The sequence below is a fragment of the Lissotriton vulgaris genome, chromosome 12 (genome assembly GCF_964263255.1).
Source record: "Lissotriton vulgaris chromosome 12, aLisVul1.2, whole genome shotgun sequence".
Lineage (NCBI taxonomy): Eukaryota > Metazoa > Chordata > Amphibia > Caudata > Salamandridae > Lissotriton > Lissotriton vulgaris.
This window is the reverse complement of record NC_141700.1, coordinates 152,573,175-152,592,044: the sequence shown is the minus strand read 5'-3', so window position 1 is coordinate 152,592,044 and position 18,870 is coordinate 152,573,175. Positions and strand designations below refer to the sequence as shown.

Sequence of the window (18,870 nt, the reverse complement as noted above, 5' to 3'; positions counted from 1 at the left end):
AAATGCATGGGATTTCCCGAAATTTATAGCAAGTTCTGTTTGGGATTCAAAATGAGCAAAGGTGCAGGCTACTGTACATATATTTTCCCGCAGGTCTTTAGAGTATATCATATTGTCAGGGTACATGGAGAATTCATGGACCGTATGGTCAATAGGGATACCCCATTCCACTGAGTTGGTGCGCAAGCGCCATATTAGGGGTTCGAGCACGAATAACAAGGGAGAAAGGGGGGCACCCTTGTCTCTATTCCCTTTGTATATTATAGGCCTGCGAGAGATTGGCTCCAGTCCGTGCCCTGGCTGTGGGGACAGTGTACAATACTTTAATCCACTGGAGAAAATCAGCTGGGATTCCAAACCTCGGTAGGAAGGCCAACATGTATTCCGAGCTCAGTGTCTCGAAGGTCCAACGATAGGCACCCGGCTCCTGGGAATATATCTTGACAGGCAGCCATGACGTGGTAAAGCTTGCGTATATAAGGTACTTCTGGCGGGAACAAACCCACATTGATCTAAGTGTATAGTGACAAAGTACCAAGCATGGAAACCCCATTGGGTACAGTTTGCATATATAACAACAATGAAAACCAAAACTTTGCGCAGACTTTCCCACCCCACCCACGTTGGCAGGCATGTTTAGATATCAATGTATGCCCGAATAGAGAAAACAATATACAGTACATTATGGCCCATAACAACCGATGAAAACTACTTGTCAAGGAGTTTGTGAAGGAAGAGGGGGAAGGTCTATGCCCCGCTATGTGGCCCATCTTGACCAAATTTTCCTGTGATTCTGAGGGCAACCTGAAAGACTGCCATCCCCGCACCCATGTATTTTTAGAGCTCGCCTGCTGATGCGCATGCGCATAGCTGGCGAGCTATATTGCAGCTTAAACAGAGTTTACCTAACTCGGCGATTTGTTGCAGTGCCCGAGAGCGCGTGCACATCAAAGCCACCAGCCTCCTCAGGCATCTCAAGCTTCCCCCAGCCGGCATTTCTCCTCCCCTAATTATTCACTCACGCCGGCCGGCTGGCACATCAAAGACTGCTGCTCCCGGCCCCTATTCTTCCCTTCTTGCCTCTCCCGCCCCCCATTCCCACCACAGCAGTGCCGAGGGCTTGTTAATGCTTTGTCTCCCACTTGTCTCAAACACTGTATGTGCTGCTTCTACTTCTAAGAACTTACCTCTGACCGATCAATGCTCTCTCACTGTTAACCAGTCGGGCCACTTAATATTCATTTATGACAATTTGCAAGGTCTCACGACCAGCACGATCTACTTCCACCCAGTGGCTTACCTGTGGCAAACACAATAATTGTCGGCAGCCCTCCTCTTACCGGCAACGCCGCTGTCAGACGGCAAGAGAAGCTACCGTCACGGGCGGCTAAAGGTCTATCCACGCCACTGTTTCTACTCATCTATTGGCCGCATGGCTGACATCACATGGCTTCAGCTCACTATTTACTGAAAGTTGCTGTTTAGCAAGGAGCAGATGTACTCTCAGCAGTGTCCCAGTCGACGGCAAACTGTGCCTCAATGATGTTATCCTCATTTACTGACAGTAAAACAGTGTTTTGTTCTCTGAAAGCTCAGGTACCGGGAGTGTTGCTAAAATAGTTCATGCTGTGCATATGTATGCCTCCAGAATTAATTTCTTCTTAAAACACACCTCACTGAAACACTGCTGTTGTTAGGTTTAGAATGTGATGGTCTGCAGAGCATGCCAATAGGATGTGCAGCCCCATTCCCCTAACATAAATGGATCAGGGCCCTTATCATGAACATGTACAGTGCCCATACCCTGGCCCAGAAGGAATATATGTGCTGTATTGATGCAAGTATGCGACTTTTAGTGCATACATTAGCTCAGAAATTCCATGCATTCGTTTATAAGCTGTACACAGTGCTGTTCATAAACATGAGTAGGCAACCACTGCTCTGTGTTTACTAGTATGGGCTGCCAACATCATAGTTTTAACAGAAACAGGTGCCTGGACCCTTCAAACCTGTATACTGCCAGAGAAAGCATTCATTATACAGCTCTAGAATCAGCAAGTGCCATTTTCATTCCAACTGACTCCCTGCCAAAATGAATCTAGCTGAAACAAGTCTTGACACCTGAAGACATCACCCATAAAACCCAATGCGGAATGTCAGAGACTTTGATTTATTCTGGTTGTACTGCTCTTATCTGTTTTTTTTTTTTTACCTTTGTGCAACCTGAGGGGGATCAGCGTGTTACAAGCAGAGCCACTGGAAGTATTTGGCACCGGGAGACCAAATTATGCAGCAGGGTTGACTGCATTATGCAGCAGGGAAAGCCAGTTTAATACCGAATTTGTGCTGCAAACTTCCCATTAAATACAACTCAGAGGATCAGTGTGGCATGTGTCCTATTTGTATGTCATGCACTTTAGGGCTCAAGATAGGAGACTTTAAAGCTGCAAAATATTTGTGATTCTTCTAAAGTACGAGTGCCTTGTTGAAATAAATACCGCCCTGAGAATGACGTTTATATGATGTCAGCATGACTCTGCCTTGATAGTGAAACAAAAAATCATAGTAAAGGGATCATTCTAACCATCCGTTTTTAATTCATTATAAATACCTAAGACCTTTATTTCCTGCTGCAGACAAAAACCATTCCCTCAGTTCATTAAATGGGGATTGTTACACTATCAGGGCAATATGTTCACCTCTTTAAAAGCCTGATTAAAGCAATCTACAGCTGAGGGCATTCCGTTAACTTCACAGTAGTGAAAACTGTTTGCTTGTTCTGAGCCAGACATATTTTTGGTAAAAGATCTGTAAATTATGCCTCAGATGATCGATTATGTTGTGAAGGCAGCATTTCTGATTTAATGCAAAAATGTTGTTGCTGCACAGGCATCTATTTTTTTAGTGGCCCATTCTATAGGTTTTGAAAGCCTGTGGTGGAAATCGATGAAGACTGTGCAGTTTTTAAACTCTGGTATAGTACGCTTTAGTGGCAGTGGTGAGTCTTGAAGTTGATGCATAGTTTTGATTGTTACCTTTGGTGCTTGCGATGTCATGAGACCCTGACTTTTGATGCTTTTAATGGCTTGGCTTGCCAGGTTGGGAGAAGCACACCAACCCAATTATAAGATGTTTTTGTCAATTGGGCCATGAATATCTGTGGAGGTGGTTAGGTCAAGGTTGACCTGGTTAATTTGTTGATGGGTGCTAAAAGAATGGTGTGAGGTTGGATAATTTCTTCTTTAGGTTATGACAGCGTTAGTAGCTTGAAATGGTCTTCTAGTTTTGAAAGTTTTTGTTTGTGACTTGTGTCAAGTTGGGTATGTTTTTGAACTTGTGTGATTCATGCGAACATGCCACCTTCCGGGGTTAAATCATGTTAAGATAGTTGAACTTTAAGTGGTAGATACTGGCGTATTCTTTTAAACTCCCTCTGTCCAGTTCCCGGTCCCGTGACATTGCAACATTGGATTTTTTGGCTGCTTTTGTGAAACCATCAGTGGAGTTTACAGTGGTCGAATACCGTACCACCACTGCAGAAAGGTATACTATTTTTATTGAGTCCTCTCTTACTGACAAGTCATGGCTATAGTGAATGAGGAGTACTGAGGGACTTTGTTTCACACTATGTTCTATCGTGGACCTTCGACTTGCACAGGTTTGGTGGTCTTATAGGAGTTGAATGCATGAAAGCTCTTAACTCAAGCAGGTGTTCTTAATCACTTCCATTCGGGTAACTGTTAAAGATTTTAGGTGGGTGCTCGGTTGTGGTCCATTGACTAATAATTTCCTGATGTCATCATTTTCAGTGCAAATTTAGCTGGTGTATGAGGCGATAGTGGTGTATGAGGTATTCGTTTTGCAGACGAGAACAGGTTGATTGGGCCCACATACCACACCCACCACCACATCCACTACAACCACCACCGCATCCACCACCACATCCACCGCATTCACCATCACCACCACATCCACCACCACTTCACCACCGCATCCACCACCATTCACCACCATCTTCCACCATCACATCTACATCCACCATGACATCCACCGCCACTCCACCACTGCATCCACCACCACTGCATCCATCGCCACATCCACCACCGCCACATCCACCACCGCCACATCCACCACCGCCACATCCACCACCGCCACATCCACCACCGCCACATCCACCACTGCATCCACCACTGCATCCACCACTGCATCCACCACTGCATCCACCACTGCATCCACCTCCACCACACCCACCACCACACCCACCACCGCATCCACCACTGCATCCACCACTGCATCCACCACTGCATCCACCACTGCATCCACCACTGCATCCACCACTGCATCCACCACTGCATCCACCACTGCATCCACCACTGCATCCACCACTGCATCCACCACCGCCACATCCACCACCGCCACATCCACCACCGCCACATCCAACACACCCACCAACATCACTTTCACCACATCCACCACATCCACCACCACATCCACCACATCCACCACCACTTTCACCACATCCACCACCACATCCACCACCACCACATCCACCACCACCACATCCACCACCACCACATCCACCGCCGCCACATCCACCGCCGCCACATCCACCACCGCCACATCCGCCACCGCCACATCCGCCACCGCCACATCCACCACCACCACCGCCACCACCACCACCGCCACATCCACCACCACCGCCACATCCACCACCACCGCCACATCCACCACCACCACCACATCCACCACCACCGCCACATCCACCACCACCGCCACATCCACATCCACCACCACCGCCACATCCACCACCGCCACATCCACCACCACCGCCACATCCACCACCACCACCACATCCACCGCCACATCCACCACCGCCACATCCACCACCGCCACATCCACCACCGCCACATCCGCCACCGCCACATCCGCCACCGCCACATCCACCACCACCACCGCCACATCCACCACCACCGCCACATCCACCACCACCGCCACATCCACCACCACCGCCACATCCACCACCACCGCCACATCCACCACCACCGCCACATCCACCACCACCGCCACATCCACCACCACCACCGCCACATCCACCACCACCGCCACATCCACCACCACCGCCACATCCACCACCACCGCCACATCCACCACCACCGCCACATCCACCACCACCGCCACATCCACCACCACCGCCACATCCACCACCACCGCCACATCCACCACCACCGCCACATCCACCACCACCGCCACATCCACCACCACCGCCACATCCACCACCACCGCCACATCCGCCACCGCCACATCCACCACACCCACCACCATCACTTCCACCATCACATCTACCACCACCACATCCACATCCACCGCCACATCCACCACATCCACCACATCCACCACCACCACCACATCCACCACCACCGCATGCACCACCACTACATCCACCACCACCGCATGCACATCCACCGCCACCACCACCCCATCCACCACCACCACCACCCCATCCACCGCATCCACCACCACCACCGCATCCACCGCATCCACCACCACATCCACCATCTCCTCCACATCCACCATGAAATCCACCACCACCACCACATGCACCACCGCATCCACCACCAGCACATCCACCAGCACATCCACCACCTCATCCGCCACCTCATCCGCCACCGCATCCACCACCACCACATCCACCACCTCATCCGCCACCTCATCCACCACCACCACATCCACCACCGCACCCACCACCACCACCGCACCCACCACCACCACATCCACCACATCCACCACTTCCACCACCACTTTCACCACATCCACAACCATAACCACCACATCCACCCCCACATCCATCACCACCACCACCACATCCACCACCACCATATCCCCCAGATCCACCACCACAACATCTCTGTGTGTGTGTGTAGGTGCAAATGCAATGTTCTTGGATTTTCGTCACAATAAAATACACTGAACATAATCTTCACAAAAGTTATTTACAAACGTTTAAGCTATTGCCTTATAAATTACAATAACTTTTATTTAAGTATTAATTATTTACAAAATTAAAAGCCATTGTTATTTGTAATATCAATACATCTAAGTCACGTATATACAACACACATTGCATTACAAATGCTATAGGTGTCACATTTGCAAAAGTTAAAACTATTGACATTGTAACTGACAAAGCTATTAATTTTGCTACTTTCAAAACCAACACATAAATAAAAAAAGTGCAATTTACAATACCAATAGGTCAAACTTTCCTAATGCGAGACCTATTGCATTTCCAATGCTTGTTCTAGTTCCTTTCGCGATTCCCATATTGTCGGTGGGGAAGTTCCCTTCCATAACTGGGCAATTTCACACTTGGCGATTGTGAGAGCAAGGAAGAGCAAGTGTTTGTATTGATTCCCCCCCCCCCCCATGTCATCAGTGCTATGGAGCAGGAACAGTCTAGGGTCATGTGGGAGGTCCCAGGACAGCACCTCTTTTAGACAGGTCGATCGAGTCTCTGTGCCAGAAGGGCTGAATTGCGGTGCAGCTCCATACTGTGTGAAAAAATGTCCCCTCTTCCCTTTCACAGCGTAGGCACTGAGGGGATGCAATAACCCCCTTCTTTCAGAGATGGAGACACGTGGTGTAATACAAGCAATGGACATATTTAAATTGAATACGACTGTATATAGAGGGCACCCCGGGGTTTAGCTATTGCCTTCGCCCAATCCTCATCAGTCAGGTCTGCGACATAGTCTTGCCACGCCTTCCTGGTGTTATGGAGAGCCGTGGTGGAATGTGTTGTCCATGTTTGATACATCTGCCGAATTTGGTGGGCACCCAAATCACCCGTAAGGGTTGGAACTTTGGGAGGCCGTCTAAATTTCAAAAGGCCATGGGATAAGAGCATGGCTTAGGTGGAGGTACTTGTAGAATTGAGTTTTATGGAGCTGTAACTCCTCCTGTAACTGCTGGAAGGACTTGAGGGTAGTGCTCCGCATGACATCCCCCAGTGTGGCGATGCCAATCTGGTCCCACTGGTGGAAACCCTTTGATGTTGCTACCTGGCGTAAGTAATTACCTTGCCACAGGGGGGGTGTCTTAGCTAAGCGCCCGTGCCACCTCATCCGCCGGACCATATACTGCCACAGCGAAATCGTTGTTCTGCTGGTTTGGGGTAGAGAGTCAAGATTCTGTGCAATGTACAATAACTGGAGGAGGGGAGTCCGTCCATCCATGGCTGTGTGTTCTAGAGCAAACGTCGGGTCTGTAGGTATATTGTACCACCATTCCTTAATGACCAGAAGGTGAGAAGCCACATAATACGAGTATACGTCTGCTGCCGCAGTAGGTAGATTGCACACAGGTCTATAGTGCAACTCTAACTGCTCCCCCCCCTCATAAGAATTTATTATGTATGGTGTTTGTTTGCACGAACCATGATTGCAGGATATGATATGGAAAGCTTTGAAGCTGATAAAGCACTCTGGGGAGAGGGACCATTTTTTAAAAATCGGCGATCGCCTATATAGAGAGAGAGGTATGGATGACTATATGGAAGTTTCATCTCGGAGGCCAGCAAGATGTGGATTAATATTATGCGCCCATGCGGTCGTGGGACAGGGAGACCTATATATATCCAGATATTGGAAAACATCTGTTATGTGTTTTAGCTGAGATGCCCATGTACTTCTACCTTGCTGACTGCATACTGGGAACAGCACAGATTTGGAGGGGTTGGTATGGAGCCCAGTGGTCTGACCAAAGACGTGGAGGATCAGGTAGGATACCCGGGCCCGAGATCCATGGATCGGTCCTGAAGAATAAGACATTGTCTGCATATAGTGTCAGGTTGTGACCTCGACCAGTCAAAGCCTCCAAGCACTGGGTCCCGGCGAACCCAAACCGGTAGGGGTTCCACTGCCAAGGCAAATAAGAGTGGGCACAAGGGACGGCCCTGCCGCATGCCGCGGCTAATGGGAAAGAAGGGAGAGGGATGACCAGCAACACGCACAGAGGCCTTAGTTTCCGTATATAGAAGGTGCACGTATGCTAAAAAGCGGGACCAAAATTGATCACCTCCAAAAAAGTGGAAGAGGTACTCCCACCTCAGAGAGTCAAAGGCCTTGTCAATATCGGCAAGGAGTATGGCCGGAGGGTGACCCAGCTCTGGGGCCAATGCCATGGCATTATGGACCCGGCTAATATTATGGCGGTGGCTTGGTGTGGCATAAAGCTGGATTGATTTAGATGGATCAAGCCTTGAATGCAGGTCCTCAAGCGATCGGCCAGAACTTTTCCCAGTAGTTTGGATTCAAATTTATTTAGGGAAATAGGACGGTATGAGGATGGGTCTTCCTGTGGGCGTCCAGGCTTTAAAAAGAGGACAATCTAGGCCTGCCGGCAGTCTTTGGCTAATAATTTCTTTTTGAGGGCATTGTGTATTGTGTCCAATGGGCGTGGGCCCAGCGTGGACATATGGGAACGAAGGAACTCTATGGGAAGCTCATCGGGGCCAGGGGCCAGGGGCCCGCGACCAGTAAGTAATTTGAGTGTTTTGTATTCCATACTAGGCAGTGATGGAGGCCTCCATGCATAGATGTCTGTTTGGTCTCTACCAGGTTTAGGCAGCGAGGCCACCAGTGCCTGCACTGTGATGGGAGGCAGTGACCTAGCTAGTAAAGATTCCTGATATAGCCTTTCTAGTCCAGGAGCAAGCTGTCTGGTGAAAGCTGTGTAAAACTCCACCTGGAGGCCATCTAGGCCTGGGATCTTGTTACAGGGAGTTCCTTAATAGCGGTACGGATTTCAGCACCTATTAGTGGCACTGAAAGCAACACCTTGCCATCTGCCGTTGTTTGGGGTAGACTCACTCTAAGAAGCTCTCCATAACCTGGTGGTCCACCTGGTGTGGGGACGAGTAAAGAGATTTGTAGTAGTCGTGAAAGACCTCATTGATTTCGATCTGAGTAGTTACACAGGTTTGCATCGTGGTGACCTTCTAGAGTATAGGAGTGAAGGTAGGAGCATTTCTAATTATCTGTGCTAATAGTGTACCCGGTCTGTCTGCTTCGGGATGTACTTTCTGGGTGTACTCGCAGATATCTGATACACAGCTGCTCAAGGAGTTCTGCATATTCAGTGCGGGAGTCCCGGCGCTCTCTAGCTTTGTCCGTACTCTGCGTGTCCAAGCCCTCCTCCACCCTATTCATGTACCAGCTAATAGCCTGGCGTGCTACCACAACGCAGCTAATCTCTGTCCCACGTATGACCACTTTGAATGCTTTCCATTCTGTCATTTAAGAGGAGGCTGCATCAGTGTTGTTTAGGAAATAAGTGTCGATGGTTGAGGACATAGTGACACGAAAAGCACCATCTTCTAGAGGCGGGGATCACATTTCCATGTGGGGATTAAGGTGGGGCCTCGTCCCCAGGAGATACTCGCTTCCAATGAATTGTGATTGGAGAGTGTTTTAGCGAAAGGTTGTGTGTTTGATTGTTTTAAGTAATGACGGACGGCAGAGTATACGATCTATCCTTGTGTGCAGCACATGTGTTGGAGAAGAAGAATATTTGCGCATACCCATGTTTCGACTATGCCATGCATCCCTCGGTGATGAAGGGCTCTAGCTTGTCGGTTTGGGGTCGCAGCTGACAGTGGGGAGTGTGAACGATCCAAGTTCGTGTCCGAGACCACTTTAAAGTCCCCACCTAATATCCAGCGGTATATGGTCCAGTCGGTAAGTTCTGTTCCCACCTAGGTAAGAAAGTTGTCTTGATCCATGTTCGAAGGGTAGAGGCTTCCAAGCACCACTGTTAAACCATCCAAAGAGTACGGCTGCAGGCAGACTGGTCTGCAGCCGTACTCTTTGCCTTCTGTTTTTAACCCTGGCACAGGGTAGCAAGAATAAAATTCATCGGGCTAAACCTGTAGCTAGCTTTACTCACCAACTTTCTTGCAGTGCACATTTTCCTTCAATCCATCCATCCATTTGCTCACACTGGATTTAGGAATACCCCTTACTGCTGAAAACATCCCTGAGCTCCCTCTTTCAGCGAGGGGGTTGTTGCCTGCATCATGACTAGGATTCATGATGCGAGGAGGATTCCCCATGATGAAGCATTACACCTTTGGTGTGTTAGGGAAACTGTCCTTAAAAGGGAAACCCCCTCCTGTAAGTCAGTTTGTTTCCCTTCTTTGACATTACTTAGATTTTTCAGACCCGAGGGCTTTGTGTGAATTGAGTCTTTAACTGGGGAGCCTGCCCTCGTGGTCCCTCCTTTCTCCTCAGGCCCTCCTTGTGTCTATACCGAATGTATGTTCTATCCACTCCCATGCCTTGGCAGGAGTATCAAAGAAGGTGCTTTTTTGTTTGTGTATGATTTTTATGATTTTTAGTCGGGCGGGGTACAGTAGAGTATATTTCAAATTTAGGGATTGGAGGTGTTGCCTGATCCGGTGGTAAGAGGAACGCTGTATCTGAACGTGGAGGGTGTAGTCTGGAAATAAGGAGACACTTGCATCGTCTTGTTTGAGCGGTGTTTATTAACGTGCAATTGAAGAATCCTGTCACGCTCTTTGTAATTGAGTATTTGGGCTACAATGGAGCTGGGGGGGTGCCCCCGTGCCCTCCTCCTTGTGGGAACCCTATGTGCCTGTTCTACTCAGAACAGCTCTGAGAGCCCTTCTGGGTCCGCCACTGTGTGCATCCAGGTCGATAAATACGGTTGCATTAGGGCCCTCGCTATTCTCCGACATTCCAATTATTCTGACATTATTTCGGTGTGAGGGCGCCTCGGCGTCTTCCATCCTGTCTTGAAACACAGAGACCTGATGCTGGAGCCGTTCCACAATTTCAGACTGTTCACTCCACTAAGGGGCTAGGTCCTGTAACATCGTTGTATTGGTATTCACTTTGTCTGTGAACTTTGTTGTTGTGCGCATCTGTAGCGAGGGACCCCAATTGCTGTTCCAACACCATGCAAGACTCCCTAATTTCCTTGAAAATTACATCCAGTTTGTCCTGAGGAGGGCCCAATGTGGTGGTGGGGGAATCAGTTCTTCTTCCCTGCCCACTGGGGAGATGTCCGCTTCGGTGTGCTGTGCTCTCTCTGAATCCCTTGTTTCAGCCTTTGGTGTGTCTCATGATGCCACAAGTAGATGGGGGGGGCTGTGGTAAGCCCTTTGTTGTGAGATGTATTCCTGCTGCTCTGCATCACTGGCCTGACACTTCCTGTACATCCATGAGTCGACTTTGTAGGGCTACCTCCAATCAAGCTGGTTAGAACCGATCCCTGAGCGAAATTGAGGGCCAGGCTGGTTACAGGTTGGGGGTGTGAGGCACTGCCTTATTTGTAGGGCTGTCGGTGTCCGTGCTAGCTAGATAGGTCTGCCACTCACCGGAACTTGGCTTTGCGTACTAGGACCACATGCTGCACATCGGCCACATGCATTCTTCCTAGCCACTTTCCTCCGCAGTGCGACCTGCCCATGCGACCCTTAGCTTGTTGTATAAGGGGGGGGGGGGTTGCAGTCAGTTCAGGGGTATTAAGATGGACTGTGCCTCAGGGGTATTAAGATGGACTGTGCCTCAAAGTGCAATGTGGTTATATCAGTGTCCCACCACTAGGCCGGAGGGCCCTGCCCTTTTTACCTGCCGTACCCCCGAGGGTTGTCAGAGTGCCCTCTTCACATCTCCTGGGCCCACCCCGTTTGCGGCACCACGCAGGCCTGGCCCAGCCCTATTCCGCCACAGGTTCTGCAGCGTACGCGACCACAGGCACGGCACCTCAGTAATTCTCGTCACCACAGCCAGAGTATACCTTTGGGACCCCTCCTGTTGGGCCTCCCCTCCACTCTTCCAGTGGGTCAATATCGGGCCCACCCTGTGCTGACAGCCACGAATCCCCAAGAGTGTCGGGCCTTTTCCTCATCTCCCTGGGGGGCAAGTCAAGGCAGACTGCGCGGCGATCCGCAAGCTACCACCTCCGCTACGGGCACCACACGATGTTGAGAATTAGTGTGCACTGCAGAAGACCACTATCCGTGCAGTCTCTGGTCCAGAACCCGGCAACACCAGACAGCATGCAGTCCAGGATAGTGTATGCCCGGACCCGGCCTGGGATTGTTTTTTCCATTCCCCATGTGATCGGGAATCAGCCTCTGTGTGTTGTCAAGGTCGATGCTGCTGTCACCCCCAGATAATGCAAACTAGCAGTAAGTGTTGTAGGGATGAGGGTCTGCCATTTTCAATGGGGCCGATGGAGCATGATATTGTACCGCCTCACAGGAATGATGTGGTGCCGGAACTGTGTTTTAGTATGCTCCTGATGCCTGGAGTGCCCTTTGCTGAGGGAACTGGATGGATGGACCACAGAGGGTGGGGATGCTGCAGGTTAGCTAGACCTTGGCCCAGGAGCTATTCTCTCATGCGTCCGGCATAGAAAAACGGACATTGGAGGCAAACTAAATTTGTGTCGATGGTGTTGTAGGGTGCTCTATATAGGAGGGAGCTGCTTTCCACCTAAACTTGGGAACTACCCAGAGTGTCCTTCCTTCCTTCCACTACCATATTATTTCTCCACCTAATTTTGTACAGTTGTGTCCAGCTAATGGTTGTGAATGTTTAAAAAACGCATGTGCTCCTAATGCATCATAAGTATGCTGAGGTATTGAACACATTATAAATCTTTGTATATTAAAAGTAACTCTGTGCGCAGGTGACAGTTGTCAACTTGTGGCCAGTATGTTCCACACAAGTTTTATGGTTCAGCAAGTTTTATGGTTCAGCAGAAAAAGTTCCCAACAGGGCAAATATTCTACTTCGAAGAGGATTGGTGACGTTACAACGCAGGCTATTACAACGCCTGCTGTTACAACGCGGTTTTTACATCGCATACCATTACAACGCATAGTGCTTTTAAGCGCTGGATAGTGAATTATTTAATTTACTATTCCAACTCCAGTCCCCGTTGATAGTAGGGAAGGTGTTGGATAGTAAATTAAATATATTTCCTATCCTAGAGCGCCCCCCAGCGCAATGCGTTGTAATGGTTTGCGTTGTAATGGTTGCGTTGTAATGGTAGTGCGTTGTAATGAATGCGTTGTAAGTGATGTTTCCCTTCGAAGATACTAAATATTGTATGCAGCCTCGACTTTTTAGACCGAATCGTCATTGCTTGACAATTTCTACATAATGTAGAAAAATGGCGTGCACCAGGCACTGACACATGTGCATGTTTTGCTTCAAAAGATGGGATGTATGTAAAGTGTTCAATCACAGTATGAAGGCTGCAGGTAGTATATTCATCACCTTCAGACCTTGGTTATTTCAAGTGGATAGTCTCTTTGGACAAGTTTTGCATAGTGTACACTGTTCTTAGTACATGCTTTTTAATACTCTGCAGATAGTGAAAATCATGAGAAATTCACCACAAACAATGTGGTATAGAGTAAACTCTCTCCATAGAGTAAATGCTTTTCTACTCATATCAACTTCATTTCTCAGTGTAGATTATGTGACTGAGGGGGTTGATACAGATAAAGGCTGTCTATAGCAGGGCATTAGTTTTGGAGCAGACATTGAGGAATTTGGTTTTCTCTGAATAGTTGTATACAGACTGCATGAAGAGGTTCCCTTAAATCTGAGGTTGGTGGATAAGGTAAACTAGGCTACCTGTGACCTGTATGGTATAGGGTTATTGTTACATATAACACATACTTGATACAACTCCCTTAGGTGTATCTGTGATGGCCTTAATGATGCTTCATATTATCCTGAGATATTTTGAACTTGCTTTTTCAGATCAAAGTGTATGGAAAATGCAAAGGAATTTTTCAATTGGCACCATCTCCAATTTTTATTTTCTTGGCCCCTGCTTGACGATCGCCTCTAAACCTTCCATTCACAAACTAGGCAAAAAGAACTTTTTGATGAGTTTTGTGAAGACCCATCAAATTGTGCCAAAATGATAGGCTAAACAAAAAAGACATTTTCTATGGAAATGCTCACCGATCTATAACTACTCAGTGGCGACTGCCACTGGGTAATATATAAATAGTTTCCAGGGTGAAGTGAGCTGGCAGTTTAAACTATCATGCCTAGTTTTCTGGAAGAGAAACGCGTGGAAACTGAAGAGAGTGAGTGTGTGTATTTTTGGGGGCTTTTTTCATTTTGTCAGTCCAATTCACGGCGAATATTCAGCTTTTTAAATTTCTCATGTTCTATTTCTTTTTTTAGATGAGCGCCTTACAGCAGATGAGATGGATGAGCAGAGGAGGCAGAATATTGCTTATCAGTACCTCTGCCACCTAGAAGAAGCGAAACGGTTAGTGCACAGCTTACATTGGTTGATGGTTTATTTCCTAGAGAATTTTATCCTGTGTTTAGTAAATGTGGAATGCTCCATGTATTTTGTAAATGTTTGTGTACGTTTGCTGGTAGAATCAAGTACTTGATAAATTCTTAAACTCTGCCTCGCCCTGCATTTTTATTTTGTGTTGATCCAAGAATCGACCAGTTTCTCAAGCTCCAGCCCTATTCACAATTGTGCACATTTCATATATATTTCTCATGACTGTTGGAACTTTTTTTCTGTTTCATCACTGTATCTTCTATGTAATTGAGCTGTGATCTCCTACCATTTTTTGCGACCCGGCATTGGGACGGACTCTGCCATCTAACAGGCCATGTGCTGGTGGTAATGCCATTTCTGACAACTGTTAACCTAGTAGATAATGAACATTGTGTCCTGTAAACATAGACCTGTCCATTTTATGACTCTATTGAAGTGAATTAGATGAATTATTTTCTGCATAAACACTTCTTTTCCTCCTATTAATTATAAACGCATTATTATTGGCTCTTTTTGAGAAGTGGATTTAGAACCCACGAATAAACAATTTTCAATATTTTCTATCACTAATTCTGAAAAATGCACTTTTTATTTTGTAGTCTGCTTCCTTTGTCATAAAAATGCTTGCTTCGTTTTCAGTGCATGTTGAAATGTAGTGGAAATGATTGGTTTAGACAGTGTTATAAAAGAGCATTGAAGGTTGAGTGAGGTTCCGATACTTGTAATGACACTAAAGGCTTAAAATAGTAGACCGTGGCACACCATATAAATGTTTCATTTAGTTTTTTTTGTTTAAGTAGCATCTTCTTTATTGTCATTGGTAAAAAAGTGTGTTTATAGGCGTGTCTCTGCTTTATAACTCTTCCTGCTCATCTTGATTACATTCTGATAAAGTTGTTCAATATTTAAAAAAAATTATGTATGTTCCCCAATTCCTTTGCATAGCTGGATGGAAACTTGTTTGAATGAAGAATTGCCCCCACCAACAGAGTTGGAAGAAAGTTTGCGGAATGGAGTCATCTTGGCAAAGCTGGGTCACTTCTTTGCACCAGATGTTGTACCTCTTAAAAAGATCTACGACAGTGAGCAGCTGCGATATAAGGTCAATAGTCAGCATTTACATGTACTTACCAAAAAACCTGGAATTAAATTGACTGTATTAGTGTTTAAACTAGAGTAAAGTGGTGATAATGCATGTCTGGTGTAAGAACATATCAAATGTGTGTGGTTGTCACAGTTCCCATGCTGCCAAGTCACAGAAGGAGCTACTTGAAATGAGTAGAAAACATGTTTAAGGATCACAAAGTGCAGTCATGTGGGTGTATATGCTAGATTCATCTGCATGCATATATAAAACAATGTATTTAGAGAACTAGTAGCACTGCATTACCCTTATATTCTCTCTACACCTATATAAGTGTAACGATTTTTTGTCTTGGTTGGCTGCAGCAAATGTTCTTACCCAATGAGCTCTCTAACAATTAAATCTCTTCTGTGACAGATCCCTAGAAATGAAGATACCACATACAATCCTTTGAAACCTGTGTAAAAATCTGTGCTTTCTTAAGTTTATAACGCAAGTGCGAGTGTCTTAGGAGAAAAAGAAAAGCACATTTAATTCTGTTTTATTCCCCCCTGACCCGTCCAAGAATACTTGCTCTATCTGCTGGCTTATTCTTCTTCTGAACCTACCCAATTGACCTTCCAAACAGTCTATCTGATTTCTATTACCCAGGTAAACATTCAAGCCCAACATTGTACTCCAGTTACAATAAGGTCACTAAATAGGTGCTTGGGCTGGATAGGGTTCTAAAAAGTTATCCTTCCACCTTCATTGACTGTGCTTGTCTCTAGTGTAAAAGACATATGTTGCACACTTTCTTTAATTGCGTGCTATCGAGGTCTGTTGGCATGAGAGGACTACATGGAAGTGTAATGCTGTCGTAAGTTACAGATCTAATAAACGTTCTATATCTAGTTCATATCCTGTCAATGCATTTTTCTTGTTGGCTGAAAATGGACTGCATGAAGTGACCTATAAAATGCTTGAAATTAATCTGCAACAACTGATTCTTTCTGTTCCATAGGACAAAAGCGTCACCATAGCGATTTCAGCCTTGTTGGGGCTCTTCAGTGTTTTTGGGCTCATTCAGTGGGGATCTAGTGTGTTTGCGTGGACTGGACTATTCATCTTGGGACAGGACCAATGGTTGGTTCCTCTGTGTAGTGACGCATAGAATACAAAAATCAATAAGACGTACGTGGCTTAGAGAAATTACTAGTGACTGAGATTATTTTTAGCAATTCATTCACACAATTTATATTTTTATCAGTGAAAATATGATTCTGGTGAGGAGCAGAAGATGTACCCATTGACCATATAGATGAGATTAAGTTTACAAATTAGTTTCGGGTGAGACATTCAAGCAAAATGTAATATCGCACAGTATTATGTCATGTTTTGCTGAATAAATGTGGTAGACGTCTGTTTAAGCAGTTGTCTGTGATTTTAAATGCAATCTAATATGCGTTATCTTCCTTTAGGCAACTGGCCTTCATTTTCGACATACCGATAATGTCAACCACTGGCGCAGTGCTATGAACCATATTGGCCTTCCATCGGTAATGCACTATACAAGACACTTGAATTACGACACATGGTTGGAATTTGATCCAAGTTATTTCGTTAATATTTTGTTAACATGTGCAACATATTTTTTGTTTTTTGTAAATGTATTGTTTAGTGCTTGTTATTCACTGTGCTTGTTGACTTGATTTTAATGACTTCCAGAGGAAGACATGGGATGTGTTCACTGCCTAATAATGTGCTTTGCATTTAAACCTCAATGGTATCCATGTCAAAGACATGTTAGCAACCCTAGATCCACAACTCTTATGTGCTTTGGAAGTTCTACGTAGTAGACTGCATTCAGCCATTTGTCTGAATAGTGTGCCATGTAGGAGTTATTGTAGGGTTCAGTAAGTATAATGGGATTGGGTAATGAGGAGGGCGAGTTGTCCATGCTCACATCAAATATTGAGGGTTTCAGCATGCACATAGTCTTTATGGGGCTAAATGGAAATACCCTAAAGGGTAATTGTATTTGATAATGGGTTTATTTGAATAAGTATGTAGTATGACTCTAAAGTCAGTCTTCCAGTCGGAGTTCTGCTGTTTTTCACTGAGGAGTCAAAATAGAGGAAAAAACAGTAGCAATATTTTTGTAAGTTTAAGCTAACCAGAAAAAACACTTCCTATATATTTTTCCTCTCTGTACTTGTGTAGAAATTTCTCTTATGCTTTCAGCTAAAAGTAAGCTCAGTTATTGTTTATTTTATTCTCTTTCTTTAAAAATCAATGCCTTTTTTAATTTGTACTTTTTAAAAATTATAAATTTTTTTAATAGCTTTTTCAGCCGGAAACCACAGACATCTATGATAAGAAAAATATGCCTCGGGCTGTCTACTGTATCCATGCTTTAAGGTGAGATCGCTGTTCTCCTTTAGATTCCTGAGAATCCGCTCTACTAAAGTTAGTTTTTTCTTGCGTAAACCATTTTTCTGATACTGATAATTTTGTAACCATTTAATTTTAATGCCCTAATTACAAGTTAGGTGGATATATATGTGACGGTATACATTGCTTGTGGAAGGAATTTGTTCCCAGCCAGTTCACTATGTATATGCTCACCTATTAAGAGGTAATCGCCACAGAATAGCTGTGTGGACTTGGATTCACCAGGTGGAATTCTGCAAGGAATCACTATTACTTGTGTTTTAACGCAAATATTTACCACCTGCTGAAATCTGGTGGTAGATGAGGTGGAACTGGGAAGGAGAGGATGTTGTCTGTGAAGAGGAACATTGAATGCTCATTTTTCTTAAAGATGGTCTTGTGTGGAATAGGGTCAGACTGCACTGCAGCACGTTCCAAAAATTTTTCAGACTTGATATTCACCCTAGTTACATCATTCGATATTAAGTCCTTGCATTTTAAAATTCTAGGTGCAGCAATACCTGGCCACGTTTAATTGAGTGGAATTCCACCCAGATATCGTCTGTTAGTTTAGCGATAGTGTTCAGTGGACAAATTAAAAATGGTATTTGGTTGTTTTTTCTCAAAACTGTTAATTTGTCATACATAGCTCCAGCTTGTAGCCTAACTGGTATGTTTTCCACCTTCTTCATAAAATAAAAACGTTTCTCACTGAAAGGCCACTTTCAAGCCTTGTTGGTAGAATTAAGTGCTTCTAGATCTGGGCTTTTGTGTCATATTTTTTATGATATTGGGCGGTTCATCTTGGTTCTTTCCATGAAACCATTTGGAGGAATGCATCTTTCAAATTATGTTGAACAGAAATTTCAAGGATTATGAATATCGTTTTCTGCCAACATGGAGGCAGGTGGCAATGCTATTCTATAGATTGCCTCTCTGAGTACTTACTTATTTACTTCCATGTCGCTAAATTTGTTGGGATTACGAAACAGAATAGAGTAAATATGTCTATTTAAAAACCTAAA

General features: G+C 45.6%; 1 protein-coding gene across 1 annotated transcript in view; it reads left to right on the top strand.

Annotated features, from left to right (window-relative positions):
• The window catches only part of IQGAP3 (IQ motif containing GTPase activating protein 3), a 313,154-nt gene that overhangs the window by 22,345 nt on the left and 271,939 nt on the right, over positions 1–18,870 (top strand). The window contains exons 2-5 of the mRNA XM_086947642.1: positions 14,235–14,322; positions 15,295–15,451; positions 16,894–16,971; positions 17,757–17,833. Of these exons, the coding sequence (XP_086803768.1) occupies positions 14,235–14,322; positions 15,295–15,451; positions 16,894–16,971; positions 17,757–17,833 (400 nt within the window). The remainder of the gene's footprint in view (positions 1–14,234; positions 14,323–15,294; positions 15,452–16,893; positions 16,972–17,756; positions 17,834–18,870) is intronic.